This window comes from Trichomonascus vanleenenianus (assembly GCF_965637985.1).
Source record: "Trichomonascus vanleenenianus strain CLIB 3782 genome assembly, contig: TRVA0_027S, whole genome shotgun sequence".
In the NCBI taxonomy this organism is placed as follows: domain Eukaryota; kingdom Fungi; phylum Ascomycota; class Dipodascomycetes; order Dipodascales; family Trichomonascaceae; genus Blastobotrys; species Blastobotrys vanleenenianus.
The window spans coordinates 75958-90053 of record NW_027481860.1 but is presented as its reverse complement, the minus strand read 5'-3'; the positions used below and the strand labels follow the sequence as shown (position 1 = coordinate 90053).

Sequence of the window (14096 nt, the reverse complement as noted above, 5' to 3'; positions counted from 1 at the left end):
TGGCGGAAGATTATCATGTACGTCGCTTGCAAAAGACCTTATCGATAGCATAATTCGCTATAGTGCCGTGCGAAATGGTAAGGGCTCTTGGACTATCGGACTATCGGATTGATATATGGCGTATAGCGCCCACTGAAAAAGTTAAGTTGTTGTCAAGTTAAGTAGTTAAGCGTTTTGATATTCGCCATCATCAATTTGAAACTTTCGAAACGTTATCAGAGGCAGTATACGGAATAGATGGCTGAAGAGAGCGATAAGCCAGTCGCCGTACGCGACGTCAACCCGGGACGCGCTCTGGAAAGGGAACGCCAGATGGAAGAACGCTCAGGTGAGCAGGAAGAAGCGAAAAAACCCGCTTATGATCCTGCTGAAGAGTATAGAAAGCTTCTGGAGCTCAAGTCTGGAGGGCGATATATCCCCCCGGCGAAGCTTCGAGCATTACAAGAGCAGATAGCCAAGTCTCAGAGTCCACAAGAGCGCCAAAGAATGGAGTGGGAGAAGCTGAAGAAGGCTCTAAACGGTCTGATCAACAAAGTTAACGCAGATAATATCAAAACGATTGTGGTTGATATCTTCAAGCTGAACTTAGTGCGAGCCAAGGGCGTGTTTATTCGAAGTGTTATGAAGGCCCAGTCTGTTTCTCTGGGTTATACTGATGTATACGCATCGCTAATAGCTGTGATCAACTCCAAGCTGCCTGAGGTTGGCAAGCTTTTGGTAGATAGACTTGTGATTCAGTTCCGACAGGCGTTTAGACGCAATAACAAGGCGGCCTGCCTGAGTAGCACAAAGTTCCTGGCTCATTTGTGTAACCAGAAGGTGTGCCATGAGATTATAGTGCTGGAGATCCTGCATTTGCTATTGGAGAAACCGACGAACGATTCGGTAGAGATATCAATTGGGTTCATCCGTGAAGTGGGAGCCTATTTGCAGGAGGTTAGCCCTGTGGCCGCCAATTCTGTGTTTGAGCGGTACCGGGCGATTTTGCATGAAGGAGAGCTAGAAAAGAGAACGCAGTACATGATTGAGGTGCTTTTCCAGGTGCGAAAGGACGGGTACCTTGAAAATCGTCCTGTGAGAGAAGAGCTGGATTTGGTTGAGGAGGAGGAGCAGATCACTCATATGGTCCAGCTGGATGACCGGTCGTTGAAGGCTGATAATACGCTGAATATTTTCCAGTTTGACCCGGACTATGAAGCTAATGAGGATAAATATGCCAGGATTCGAGACGAGATTCTTGGTGGGAATGAAGAGGAGGAAAGCGAGGAAGACATAAGTGTCACCGACAGCGAAGAAGAGGAGGAGAAAGAGGAGGAAGGACACAAAAAAGCAGATGAAAGTGGACAGGTTGAAATCCATGATATGACTGGCACTGACCTGAAAAACTTGCGTAAAACCATCTATCTAACCATCATGTCGTCAATGTCGACGGACGAAATCAGCCACAAGCTCATGCAGCTTGATATCCCGCATGAGAAGTTCCAAATCGAGATTGTAAACATGTTGGTGGAGAGCTGTGCACAGGAGAAGATATACAACAAAATCTACGGAGGTGTCGCAGATCGTGTATGCCGGCTTAGTCGTCACTGGCACGATCTATTCCAGCAGTCGTTCAAGCACTACTACGAAGTCATTCACCGGTACAACACGAACCAGACGCGCAACATTGCAACTATGTTTGGCCATGTTCTCGCCAGCGATGGTCTCGGGTGGGAGGTCTTTGAGGTGGTCAAAATGACCGAGGAAGACTCAACGTCTGCGACGCGAATTTACATCAAAGCTCTGTTTGAAGAGATGAAGCGCGAGCTGGGCATTCCAAAGCTGGTCAGTCGATTTAAGGAGGAATATCTGCAGCCGTATCTGGTCAACATGTTCCCTGTTACTCGGCCTTCAGAAACACGATTTGCTATTAACTACTTTACGGCGATTGGGCTGGGTGCGTTGACTGAGAAGATGAGAGAAGAGCTCGAAAAAATGCCTCCCAGCGACGATGAGAGTGAAGAAGACCGGGGAAGGAGCCGCTCGCGGTCTAGTAATCGAAGCTATTCTTCTAGGAGTAGGAGCTATTCCGATTCGAGATCTCCACGGCCCAGGCGAACTCCATCTTCTTCAAGGAGCTACTCTGGTTCCCGGTCTCCGCGACCAAGAAGAAGAAGAAGTTACTCCTCTTCAAGGTCTCCACCACCTAGACGGGGGAGAAGTTATTCACCCAGACGAGGAAGAAGTAATTCGCCGAGAGATCGAAGCTATTCATCCTCCAGAGGGCGCAGCTACTCAAGGAGTCCATCTTCTAGACGACGGTCCTTCTCTCGAGGAAGAAGCGATTCCCGATCCCCACGAAGGAGGAGTAGAAGCTATTCTGATTCGAGATCGCCGCGTCGAAGCCCACCTAGACGAAACAGGAGCTACTCTGGCTCGCGGTCTCCGCCACGAAGGGGCAGGTCTATATCCTCTCGAGAGAGCCGCGACTCTCGACGAAGAAGCTATTCCAGTCGTTCATCCGACTATTCACGCTCTCCTCCACGTCGAACTAGTCGCCCCAGAAGAGACCGGTCTAGAAGCGGCTCTGCTTATTCAAGCAGAAATGAACGTCGTGGATACTCCAGATCCCGGTCTCCGCGCAGGAACGAAGATCGCCCATCCGACAGCAATGCTAGTACGAAACCTACGCGGTCCCCACGTCCTTCCCCACCGCGATCTCCGAAACGGCCCAAGCGGGCTACGGCAGCTGATTATCTGTAAAATATATCCCGGCAATTCCGTTAACCATTTGATCAATCGTATACCAAAGTAGGTGAGTTCTCCCCGTATCCCTTAATTAGGTCTGCATCGCCGGTGGGTTGTGGGGTATTTTGTCTTGGAGTTTTAATTTTTTGGTACGGCGACCTGTCTCGGTGCGTCATTAGTAATAAAGGAAATGGCTTGGCAATGATTCGATGGGAGCTTTTCTGAGCGCAAGTATATATGGAACACGCTGAGGACCCCCGCTGAAGTATATAAAGGGATGAGGTTTGGTATGATGCCGGCAAAAAGAATGGGTGCGGCGATAGTGGAAAAGACCTCGCTCAGGGCCTCGTTGACCACTGAGCCCCGGAAGGGCATCGACGGGCTGGGCACGACCATTTCAGAGAAGTACCGGGTAAGGAAGCCTACCCAGGAGTCTACGGATATGTTGAACAAGTGCTTGATGAAGAACACGGAGATATACAGCATCATGTTCCATAACAAGATGTTCCATAACCATACACCGCATGCGCTTATCTCAGCGTACTATCTCGGGGCGGATGCGACCCAGCTCGAAGCATTCTACAACGTAGACACGGTGAAACTGGTTAAGTGGCATGACGATTCGCCTAACGAGATCAATGACTCTACGTGGCAGGAGTATCTCACCAAGAAAGACTACGATAATGGATACTATAAGTTTTTCAAAGCCAAGATCGAGGAAGCGGTCGCCAATGGCGGCAAGTGGCAGGATGTAGCTAAAAAGTACATCCATCACCCTGGTAAGAATCTGTTCAATTCGCTAGTGGGTGGCCTGGCCCATCCGGTGATCCATCTTGGATACGCCGTGGAGATTGATAGTCCTATCGTAGCGGCAGAAGCGCTAGCCCTTGCGGCTGTTGATGGTGTGGAAACCGACCACTTCGTCCGAGAGACGAGGAAAGATATCCCCACGAATTCGGATCCGTTGGAGATCTTGGCTGAAATCCGCGAAGACAAGACGTTTGACGGCGTAGCTGACCGCCCCGTGCATTTCCGCTTGGTTAAGTTCCTAGAACGGTTCCCAGAGCGGGCAAAGTACTACATACACCGGCTCAAGCTCGAAGGCGACCTTGAAACGCAGCTCAAGACGATGCTTCAAGCCACTGCTTCGGTATTTGGGGCAACTCACAAGGACGGCGAGCCCGACTACGATTTCTTCCTCCTGCACCTACTAACTTCGACAATGGAGACAGCAGAGATCATGCTTAACCTCATTGCGCGAGAGCTAATACCGGAATCGGCGCACGAACACATGCTGCAGTACCTTTGGACAGTTTGCGTGTATGTCTACATCAACCAGCTGCGACCGCGCGTTGATCCGTCGAGAGTCACCAGCGTAACCATTGAGTCAATTCCTCATGCGTGGAACGAGGCGGTTTTCATTGCAGTTGGCGAGCGCGGCCACCATGACGAGCATCTTGTCAAAGCCATCCGTGCTCTACTGTTCGCAGAGTCCGTCACCAAGGACACCACGGGCTATTACGCACGAATTGCTTACTCCTTTGCCCACCGCTACTCCCAGGTCGACTCCTACGTCGGCCGGCCGTCCTCTACTCGGTTCCTCGACGTCAAGTTGTAATCCTCCCACACATTACCGGCTTCCCCCGATGTCCTTGCAAGCGGCGAATTGCGAGCATATTTGTATTTATTTTGTAAATTGGACGTATTTTTAACCGTTTTTCTCGGGGGCCAGCCCCCGAACCCCCGTAGCTCGGCTTCGCCGAGGGATTGGCTGCATTGGCTTGACTACAACCGCTAATGTAGCATTCTGGGGCTATGTACTACTAAATATTTAACCCTCCGTAGCTCGCAGCTTGAACCTGGACGGTTTAGTTTTGAATCATGTTTTGAAATTTGCTGATCCGTTCAACGTCTTTCCATCGGTCTACTACCCCACAGTTACTACATTTGCTGCGTCCTTCACTTCTGACGCTGACTGGATGCCATCGTAGAAGCTACATACACAATTGACTATTGTCACAGTATTCTACTAGAGTTTATATATACACCAGTATGTTTTATGCAATGCGTTGTGACATGATAAGTAAAGGATACTTCTAGGGAGGCTTATACTTCATAATGATTCTACTGTTATCGGATAACTGGTTTTCTCATCCCCGTAGCAACTATAAGGAACACTACAAGAATGAGTAGCTATAATGAACACTACAAGAATGAATGGCTAGAATGAAAAGTTACTAGAATAAATAGCTACTAGAATAAATAGATGCTAAAATGAATAGTTACTCGAATATACGATAGCTACCGGTAGTACCAGTATGTATGAATTGAGGTGTTGAAATACGACCGGGGACGGTAGTCGGAGATGTACTAACTCTAGTACCGGTACATCACCAAGGTATCAAGTAACCAATTTACATATTATGAGTATACCTTGTATTAACAAGTTAGATAGTAAACTCATCTCTATAAATGCAATAGGTTTAGAACACAGTTGCGTTTTCAGAATGCATATTTTTCATTGAGATGAGATATCTCGACGAAGTCGAGAACCCAGGGGGTTACCAGTCCCCCAAGAAACGACACCACCAGCTATATATTACTAGTACTAACTCGATTGGATCGATCATCTCGACGCAGTCGAGAACCCCCAGGGGGTTTGGGGGACTGGTCCCCCAAGAAACGGAATCCGCTCTTTACATGGTCTAAACGACAATTCGAACCAAGTCGGCCGAGTCCCCCACCCCTTCCTTAAGAGACCGCCTACCAACGCATTGGACGCCAAAGCTGGGGGTGCTCCGGGTACTTTTCGGAGGGGGGAGGGGGCGATAACCCGGTGCTGGCCGGAGCTCAGAGCTCTGTTGGGTGTTGTGCGCGGCTCAGCCCGGTTATTGGCTGGAGTACACGGAGTATATTTAAGACCAGCAAAAGGGCGCGGACCCGCCTTTTCAAACCTTCAAACCGGACCTTTTTCTCACCCCAAATCATACAATCCACACACAATGCTGAAACTTTTGGCACCAAAGACTTCATTGAAGGTCGCCCAGAAGGCGACTCTTCGAACCGCCGGATGGGCTCTGGCCCGACGAGGCATGGCCACTGAGGGTAAGTTTGTATCATTAGTCAGCCGGAAAAATTTGGTCATTTACTAACTAAAATTGGAGCAGCTACCGAGCACGATGTCGTCGTCATTGGCGGTGGCCCAGGTGGTTACGTTGCCGCTATTAAGGCGGCTCAGTTGGGTCTCAAGACTGCTTGCGTAGAGAAGCGGGGGTCCCTCGGAGGCACCTGCCTCAACGTTGGATGCATCCCGTCCAAGGCGATGCTCAACAACTCGCACTTGTACCACCAGATCCAGCACGACACCAAGAACCGAGGCATTGAGGTCGGTGATGTTAAGGTGAACATGGACCAGTTCCAGAAGGCCAAGGAGGACGCTGTCACTGGCCTTACCAAGGGAATTGAGGGCCTGTTCAAGAAGAACAAGGTCGACTACTTCAAGGGTACCGGTTCTTTCATTAACGAGCACGAGATCAAGGTAGACGCTATTGAGGGTGGCAAGGATGCCGTTCTCAAGGCTAAGAACATCATCATCGCTACCGGTTCGGAACCAACTCCATTCCCGGGCATTGAGGTCGATGAGAAGAAGATTGTCACTTCTACTGGTTGTCTGGAGCTCCGAGAGGTTCCTAAGCGACTTGCTATCATTGGTGGTGGTATCATTGGCCTTGAAATGGGTTCCGTATGGTCCCGATTGGGCTCGGAGGTGACCGTTATCGAGTACCTTCCAAGCATTGGTGGTGCTGGTATGGACGCCGAGATCTCCAAGCTCACCGAGAAGACGCTCAAGAAGCAGGGTCTCAAGTTCAAGACGGGCCACAAGGTGCTTACTGGTGCTGTTAATGGCGATGTCGTCAAGATTGAGATTGAAAACGCCAAGAACGGCAAGAAGGAAGAGCTCGAGGCTGATGTTCTTCTTGTGGCTGTTGGCCGACGACCATACACTAAGGGTCTGAATCTCGAGAAGGTTGGTCTCGATGTCGACGAGCGAGGTCGACTTGTTATCGACCAGGAGTACCGAACTAAGCACCCTCACATTCGAGTCATTGGCGACGTGACTTTCGGCGCTATGCTGGCCCACAAGGCCGAAGAGGAGGGTATTGCCGCTGTTGAGTACATCAAGAGCGGCCATGGCCACGTTAACTACGGCGGTATCCCATCCGTCATGTACACCCACCCAGAGGTCGCTTGGGTCGGTCAGACCGAGGAGCAGCTCAAGGCTGCTGGCATCAAGTACAACATTGGCAAGTTCCCCTTCCTCGCCAACTCGCGAGCCAAGACCAACCTCGACACTGAGGGTCTCGTCAAGTTCCTCTCCGACAAGGAGACCGACCGAGTGCTCGGTGTCCACATTGTCGGTCCAAATGCTGGCGAGATGATCGCGGAGGCCGTTCTGGCCATTGAGTACGGCGCCTCTAGCGAGGATATTGCCCGAACCTGCCACGCCCACCCAACTCTTTCGGAGGCGTTCAAGGAGGCCGCCATGGCCGCTTACGACAAGCCAATCCACATGTAATACACCATATATATAATGTAGATAATTGAGGATAAAAATAATTATTATAGTCCCTTCAGCTTCTTCGAGGGCCAGCCCTCGAGCTCCCGTAGTTGGGGGCTCTGCCCCCAAACCCCCGGTCATATCCACCGACACACCAGTACCAATTTAGCAATAGTAATGCCTATAGCCCGTTACAATTAGATCTGCCTGAAGGTTGTTAAATTGAGATATTTAGTCAGCTCCTTATACGGGTCCACCATTTTATCTCCTCTATTCCCTTAGTTTAGTTCATCGCTCATTCGTCTTGTCTACCCAGTATCCAATTAGTCATTCCGTCTCATCCGGTCTCCTTCATCATTCGCCTTCAATCCTCATCTCATTCATCCCTCTCATCCCATTTCCTATCCATCCAGCCGCCTCATCCTAACAGAGCATATATTATCTCATTGTTACTTGATCTTAATGAGTACTTTTTTATTATCTTCGATGTTAAGCTAACCCTCATTACTATTGACCCTTTGGTAACTCGAATGCCATTACACCAGACATTCATCAGTGAAATTCCCCTTGCCCAACATGTCTGTAAACTGTCCTCAGAGGTGACACAATATAACTTATAGAACTGATCCGTTGTACCGAAGCATATTGCCTTGGCGTATATGACCTCCAGTAGTATTCTGTGATACTATCCTATACCTTGTTGGTAGAACGGAAACGGTGTGACTTGAGGTGCTGATCAATCGTAAATAGCCCCATGAGTTAGATATCTAAGTAAACCGTTCAGTATGTTGAGGAAAACTCATACTGATTATTCTAATCCGAAAGTTGGTCAGCAGATACACAATCGCTTTTTCGAATCGATGAACGGTCGCTTATTCAAAAGCTGGACAGTAGTTTCGGTCGCTTTTCAGCTACCTATAATTGTTCATATAGAATTTTAATATCGTCAATTATGTTATCATCAATCATTAATTATGAAAGGTCATCAAAATGTTAGTAGCGCCCTATCAGCGGGGCCAACGCCTCTGGTAACGTCTCCGCAGCATCCCCCAAGAACACCCAGTCCGCCTGCTCGTAACTGTTCTCAATATTAAACACAGCTACCCGCCCTCCCCGCGCAGTGACCTGCTCTATATACCCCGCCGCAGGCCACACCGCAGCCGAAGTCCCGATGACTAGAATTATATCCACCTCGTTTGAGGTCACAAACCGGTCCGCTTTATCCACCGCCGCCAGAGGAAGAGTCTCACCATACCACACGACTCCCGGACGCAATAAATTGTGACAATTGGGGCATAGCGGTAGCTCTTCTATGGGAATTGACTTGATCATGCCCGATCCATCGCAGTGCGCAAGTGCCGGAACAATTGGATTGTCAAAATTTGTAGCTTTGTAATTGCAGTCAAACGACGTGCACTTGACCGTAAACAGGTCTCCATGGAGATGCAACAGCGACTTGCTCGGGTGATTCGCCCGCGTAGACAGGCCGTCCACATTCTGAGTCAGAGTGATGAATTGGTTCTCGTTACGGATGTGCGCCAGCTTCGCCAGAGCCCGATGTCCCTTATTTGGCTTGGCTTTTAACGCCACAGCCCGGCGCGAAGCGTAGAATTGCCATACTAGCGCCGGATCAGTCTGAAATGCGTCCACCGTAGCTAGCTCGCTCGCGTCATACTCGTTCCAGAGGCCCCCGCTGCCTCGATAGGTCGGGATCCCCGACGATGCAGAAAGTCCCGCCCCAACCAACGCCAGGATCCGCCTAGCCTGGATCAGGTGGCCCTGGAATGACTTCATATCTGACGACATCATAACTCCAGAGGCCTTTTTTTCCTTCTTCGCTTGCGATTTCGCTCCGACCGTAAGTGGTGCTTTTCACTTTCTGGTGATGTGCGGCGCGCGGCTCCTCCCAACCACCCACAGCGAACCCGCCGCCGCATCAACCATGCAGCCCGCCAGGCATCTATTGGTGGTACTGCTTCGTGGAAGATCTTTTTTTGTTACAGCGTAACAAACTCCCAACTAAACCTCGTTACAGCACTGAACTTTCCCGTTACGGGTGCTTCAGTTGGGAGGCCACCATGATCTTGTAACGGCGTAACAAACTCGATCCCCGTTACAACTCGTTATCTCCGCGAAGCGGAGCCCCAGGGGGGTTTGGGGGGACTGGTCCCCCCATGAACGCTCCTCATCAACTTTTGATTTATGAATTAACATATAAGCAATGCAATGCTGGAGTGAGGTCTTTTCTGTAGCATGATATGGAATGGTTCTCCTTCGACAACTGTTAGAATCCTTTACTGTATGTTGCTTACGAATAACTAGATTAAAATGGCCCAATTCCTTGAAGATGGCCACCAACGGCAGGTTCGGCTCTAAAGGACAAATTTAATCTTCTGGTGCTGGACTAGAAAACAACTCCAAATCAACTTCGCAACAGCATTCACTTGCAATCTTATACCCTGGGTACTTCAAAAATTCGCAATTGTCTGGACAGCCGGGGTTCACCAATATACAGTCGTAGTAATTAAAGGTAAACAATCACTAAGTGGCCTCAGGTATTCCACAGAAGAGCTAATCACAGTCAACTTCTGTAGCTTTTCAATATCACTTCGAGTTCATCCATAATTGCGCACTCATTCTCAGTAGAACGTCGCTCTATAAGTACCGGTATTCTTTAGTGGTCTTTAAGCTGTCCTCCACTGGGTCTGGGAGCCTGGTTCGGCATTCTCTTGCAATATGCCCCGGTATATTGCATCTGTGACACACAACGTTCCGTCGCTTTCTTCGGTTATAATCCCCTTGTCGGTCACTCAAATTTCGCTTCTGAAATGAGGTGCGAGAGCCCATTTCATCTTTCTTTCGGTCAATCAAATAGTTACGGACAGGAGTATCCAATTCGAAACGAAGACAGTCCTCCACGTCAGATAGGCGAAACTCGTCAAGATTATGTCGGTACGCGTACTCAAAATACTTTCCCACCTGTTTATCGCAATTGCATACGTTCTCCATCCACAGGAGCATAAACATTGTCGTAAATGGTTCCGCCTTCATACCATAGAATTCGACAAGCCTATGTACCTTTTTCCATCCAGCAAGCATTTCACCTAAGGTTCCATAGTCGTTGCATACAAGCTTCTTCAGAGAAGAATAGATGTTGAACACGTTGTCCGGACAAACCCTCTCCTTCAACTTGAGAAAGTTATCCGGAGCAGCGACATTACCGGGACTAAAACTGGAGTTGATGTCGAGAAGAATTGCAAAATAGTTGTCCAGTGTGTACTTCGTAGCGGCATCCAAGTCCGTAGGTTTGCCTTGGTAGTAATCCACGAACTTGGGGTGAACGACCGCGCACCGACGCTCAAGTGCAGTACTGAAGTCAATCCAATCGATGTCATGACGAAGAAAGTAATTTTCGCCCAGGTCGTTCCCGTGGATCAAAGCAGATGTCCATCCATGCGTCTTCAACTCCGCTTGAGTTCGCTTCCACGTCAGAGCTTTTCCAACATCCCGGAAAGTCCAGCAAACCGGCAGCAAATTGGATATATTGACGTCGACGTATTCAAATATAATTTCTAAAATATCTATTGGCAAGCGAACCGGTTCTCGAAGCATGATGTGGAGAAGGCAACCGGATTATAAACCACGTACCATAGTTACACTAACCGGTAAATATACCGGTAATGCCCTTTTTTATCAACATCACAACGCCTGCATCTCGGCGGAGGCGAGATACGGGAGCTCGAGGACTGACCCTCGAATAATCCGTTCTCCTTCCTAGAGGGGACCAGCCTCCCCCAAACCCCCCTGGGGCTCTGCTGGCGCGGAGGGTTAACCAGAAAACCTCCGCGAAGCGGAGCTACGGGAGCTCGAGGGCTGGCCCTCGAATAATCCGTTCACCTCCCTAGAGTGTATAACCCCCACCTCGGGAGCTCGAGCCGCACAACTATGTCTCAGAAGGTGAGCCGCAGGTGGCGCCGTGCGGCTTTGAGTGCGCGCGCGCAGGCGCGGTGGGAGGACGAAAAATAAAACGACAAAACGTGAATTTATCAGTTGGCGAACGCGACAAGACGGAAAATGGCGGAGGAGACAGAGTTGGTGAAGACGATTCGGCCCATCTTCGAAGGCATTTACGAGCTGAAAGACTCGGAGTAAGTTATTATTGTAATGTAGAAGGGATGATTGGCTAACCAGAACAAAGGGGCGAGGACATCTCGGTCGTTTTCCACACGCTTCCGCCGCGGAAGCTGACCGAGTACTACAAGCTCATCAAGCGGCCCGTGTCACTGAATAAGATCCAGAAATACATGCTCAAGTACACGAACATTACGGATTTTATTACAGACGTGGCTCAGATCACGTATAATGCGCGTCTGTTCAACGAAAAAGGGTCCGCCATCTACAATTACGCAGTTATCCTCGACGACTACCTGCGCCAGAACATTGACCGGCTGAAGCAGGAGGGCAAATACAGCGATAAGGAGCTGGAGTATCCGTACCTTGGCCCGCTTCCGGAGGATATTGGTGGCGAGGACCCGCTTGCGGCTGCCATTGAGGCGAGCCAACAGCATCTCAAGGTTCTCCAAGAGAAGTACGCGAGCTTCCGCACCGTCCAGGTGGCGGGCACTCCAAAGAAGAACGAAGAAGAGATCGCTGAAGAGTACCACCAGGATGAGGAAGGCGAGGAAGAAGAAGAGGAGGATGATTTTGAGGACGAGAGCTACGGAGGAGGGCGTAAGCGAAGGGGCCGTCCGAGGCGTGCGGCTACTCTCAAGAAGCAACAGCAGCAGGTGGAGGAAGTTGAAGAGCAGCAGAAGAGGCACGTAGTCGTAGAGGAGAAGCGGAGGAAGCGGGGGCGTCCTCCGACCGTAGACAAGCCCCACGAGCACCGAATCAAGGCGATCATGCGAGGCTTGAGAAAGGAGCGCGATCGCAGCGGGCGACCACTATACCTCGAGTTTGAGAAGCTGCCGGACCCCAAGACGTACCCAGAGTACTATCAGCAGATTGCCAACCCCATTGCGCTCGACCAGATCCGGAAGAACATCAAGCGGCGAAAGTACGTTACGGTTGAGATGTATCTCAACGATATGACAATCATGTTCAACAATGCGCGCCAGTTCAACCAGGAAGGCTCACCATTGTATAATGATGCGAACACGCTGGAAAACACCATGAGGTTGCTGGCTGAGGAGGAACTCAAGAAGCCCGACAGTGTTTACCAGGACACGGCTTCCAACGCCAAGACGTCGCGACTGCCACTCGACCAGGTGGAACATCGCGGTGAGGTATACAAAGTGGGCGACTGGGTGCACATTGCCAACATTAACGACCCGGCCAAGCCCATCATTGGCCAGATCTTCCGAATCTGGCGCGCTGCCGACAACCAGAAGTGGATCAACGTGTGCTGGTACTACCGTCCTGAGCAGACGGTGCACCGATACGATAAGCTGTTCTACGAGAACGAAGTCGTCAAGTCAGGCCAGTACCGAGACCATCTGGTGGATCAGATCCTCGAGAAGTGCTTTGTGATGTTCTTCACCAAGTACCAGCGAGGGCGGCCTACGGGAATTGGCGACCGTGCCGTGTACTGCTGCGAGAGCCGGTACAACGAGAACGAGAAGGCTTTCAACAAGATCAGAACCTGGAAGGCGTGTATCCCCGACGAGGTGCGGTCTACCGATTACCCGATGGACTACTTTGATAAGCCGCGTGCCCTGCGGCGCGTCTATTCGCCCATCCGGCATTTGCTTCCGGAGGACGCCAGCGAGGACGATCCGATTCCGGAGCCCAAGATGGGCGACCCCAATGCTCCGCCGGTCATTGGCGCAGTGTACAAGCGGGCGCCGCAGCCAAACGAAGTCATTGAGCACCCGAGCGAGTACGCGGACCCCAACGACATGTCGGCGGAGCCGACGCCGCGGCAGCCCAACATGCGGCGGGCTTCGGTCAGCACGCGCCAGCAGAGCGTGCCCTACGCCAGCCCAGCCGCAAACCCTGCGGCGGCGGGAACGCCATACAACTCGCGTTACGGTTCGAACCACCCGTACTACATGGGCGGATCCGCGGCTGCTGCGGCTGCAATGGCATCTCCTGCGCAGCTGGCGGCCAAGTATGCGCCTGGCTACGGGGCCAGTCCGCTGCCTGCGGCGCCGAGCGTCAACTACGGGTACCATGTACCATCCTCGACGATCCCGAGCGTGTATGCTTTGCCGGACAACGTTGAGATTCAGCTGTCGAGCAAGACACGCAAGTTCTTGTATCCAAAGGTCGTCGGGAGCACGCTGCGGTCGATTGGCAAGACGGCGTGGTTTACGGTGCCTCCGCTCTACGTGGGGTCGCGAAGGGTGCTTGACGACCAGCGGGTCAATGTTGAGTTCTTTGAGAGCGACAACGAGCCCGAAACGCGAAAGAGGAAAGGCACGACTGTCCTGGGGCACAGTGCCAAGTACATGGCTTGGAAGAAGGCCAAGCTTACTTAACTACATATTTATTAATCCTTAATTGAACTATGCTTAACTACATTTCCTTAGTTGAACGATGGGAAAGCATCAACAATATATTCACACTCACGGGATTCCCCAAATCTCGGAGATATCATAGCTTCAGCAAAGGAGGATCGACTAGGGGTTAACTTCAATTGAAGCTATAGAATGTTCGTGGGGCTCCAATCTCCATCTGCCATTCCTCGGCGAAGCCGAGCTACGGGGGTCTGGGGGCTGGCCCCCAGTGGTACAGTTGGAGGAGAATAGTACATCGAGCCGCACGCGGCTTACTTCACGTGACTTCCTAACCTAATTCGAGGTGGCAAGGG

At 50.7% G+C, this 14096-nt stretch overlaps 6 protein-coding genes across 6 annotated transcripts; 4 read left to right on the top strand and 2 right to left on the bottom strand.

Annotated features, from left to right (window-relative positions):
• Positions 1 to 237: 237 nt before the first annotated feature.
• Positions 238 to 2742, top strand: CWC22 (U2-type spliceosomal complex subunit CWC22; the record flags this gene model as incomplete). The annotated part of the gene is made up of 1 exon (XM_076685660.1): positions 238 to 2742. One exon carries the CDS (start codon positions 238 to 240, stop codon positions 2740 to 2742), a length of 2505 nt encoding a protein of 834 aa, XP_076540109.1.
• A 292-nt stretch (positions 2743 to 3034) lies between these two features.
• On the top strand, positions 3035 to 4345 carry TRVA0_027S00980 (questin oxidase family protein; the record flags this gene model as incomplete). Its single annotated transcript, XM_076685659.1, has 1 exon — positions 3035 to 4345. One exon carries the CDS (start codon positions 3035 to 3037, stop codon positions 4343 to 4345), a length of 1311 nt encoding a protein of 436 aa, XP_076540108.1.
• A 1384-nt stretch (positions 4346 to 5729) lies between these two features.
• LPD1 (dihydrolipoyl dehydrogenase) lies at positions 5730 to 7303 on the top strand (the record flags this gene model as incomplete). Its single annotated transcript, XM_076685658.1, has 2 exons — positions 5730 to 5832; positions 5895 to 7303. 2 exons carry the CDS (start codon positions 5730 to 5732, stop codon positions 7301 to 7303), a joined length of 1512 nt encoding a protein of 503 aa, XP_076540107.1.
• Positions 7304 to 8278: 975 nt separating this feature from the next.
• On the bottom strand, positions 8279 to 9094 carry TRVA0_027S00936 (SIR2 family NAD-dependent protein deacylase; the record flags this gene model as incomplete). Its single annotated transcript, XM_076685657.1, has 1 exon — positions 8279 to 9094. One exon carries the CDS (start codon positions 9092 to 9094, stop codon positions 8279 to 8281), a length of 816 nt encoding a protein of 271 aa, XP_076540106.1.
• Positions 9095 to 9940: 846 nt separating this feature from the next.
• On the bottom strand, positions 9941 to 10897 carry TRVA0_027S00914 (zinc finger CCHC domain-containing protein; the record flags this gene model as incomplete). Its single annotated transcript, XM_076685656.1, has 1 exon — positions 9941 to 10897. One exon carries the CDS (start codon positions 10895 to 10897, stop codon positions 9941 to 9943), a length of 957 nt encoding a protein of 318 aa, XP_076540105.1.
• A 462-nt stretch (positions 10898 to 11359) lies between these two features.
• RSC2 (chromatin structure-remodeling complex subunit Rsc2p) lies at positions 11360 to 13764 on the top strand (the record flags this gene model as incomplete). Its single annotated transcript, XM_076685655.1, has 2 exons — positions 11360 to 11433; positions 11484 to 13764. The coding sequence occupies 2 exons, from the start codon at positions 11360 to 11362 to the stop codon at positions 13762 to 13764; spliced, it is 2355 nt and encodes a 784-aa protein (XP_076540104.1).
• Between the last annotated feature and the right edge of the window lie 332 nt (positions 13765 to 14096).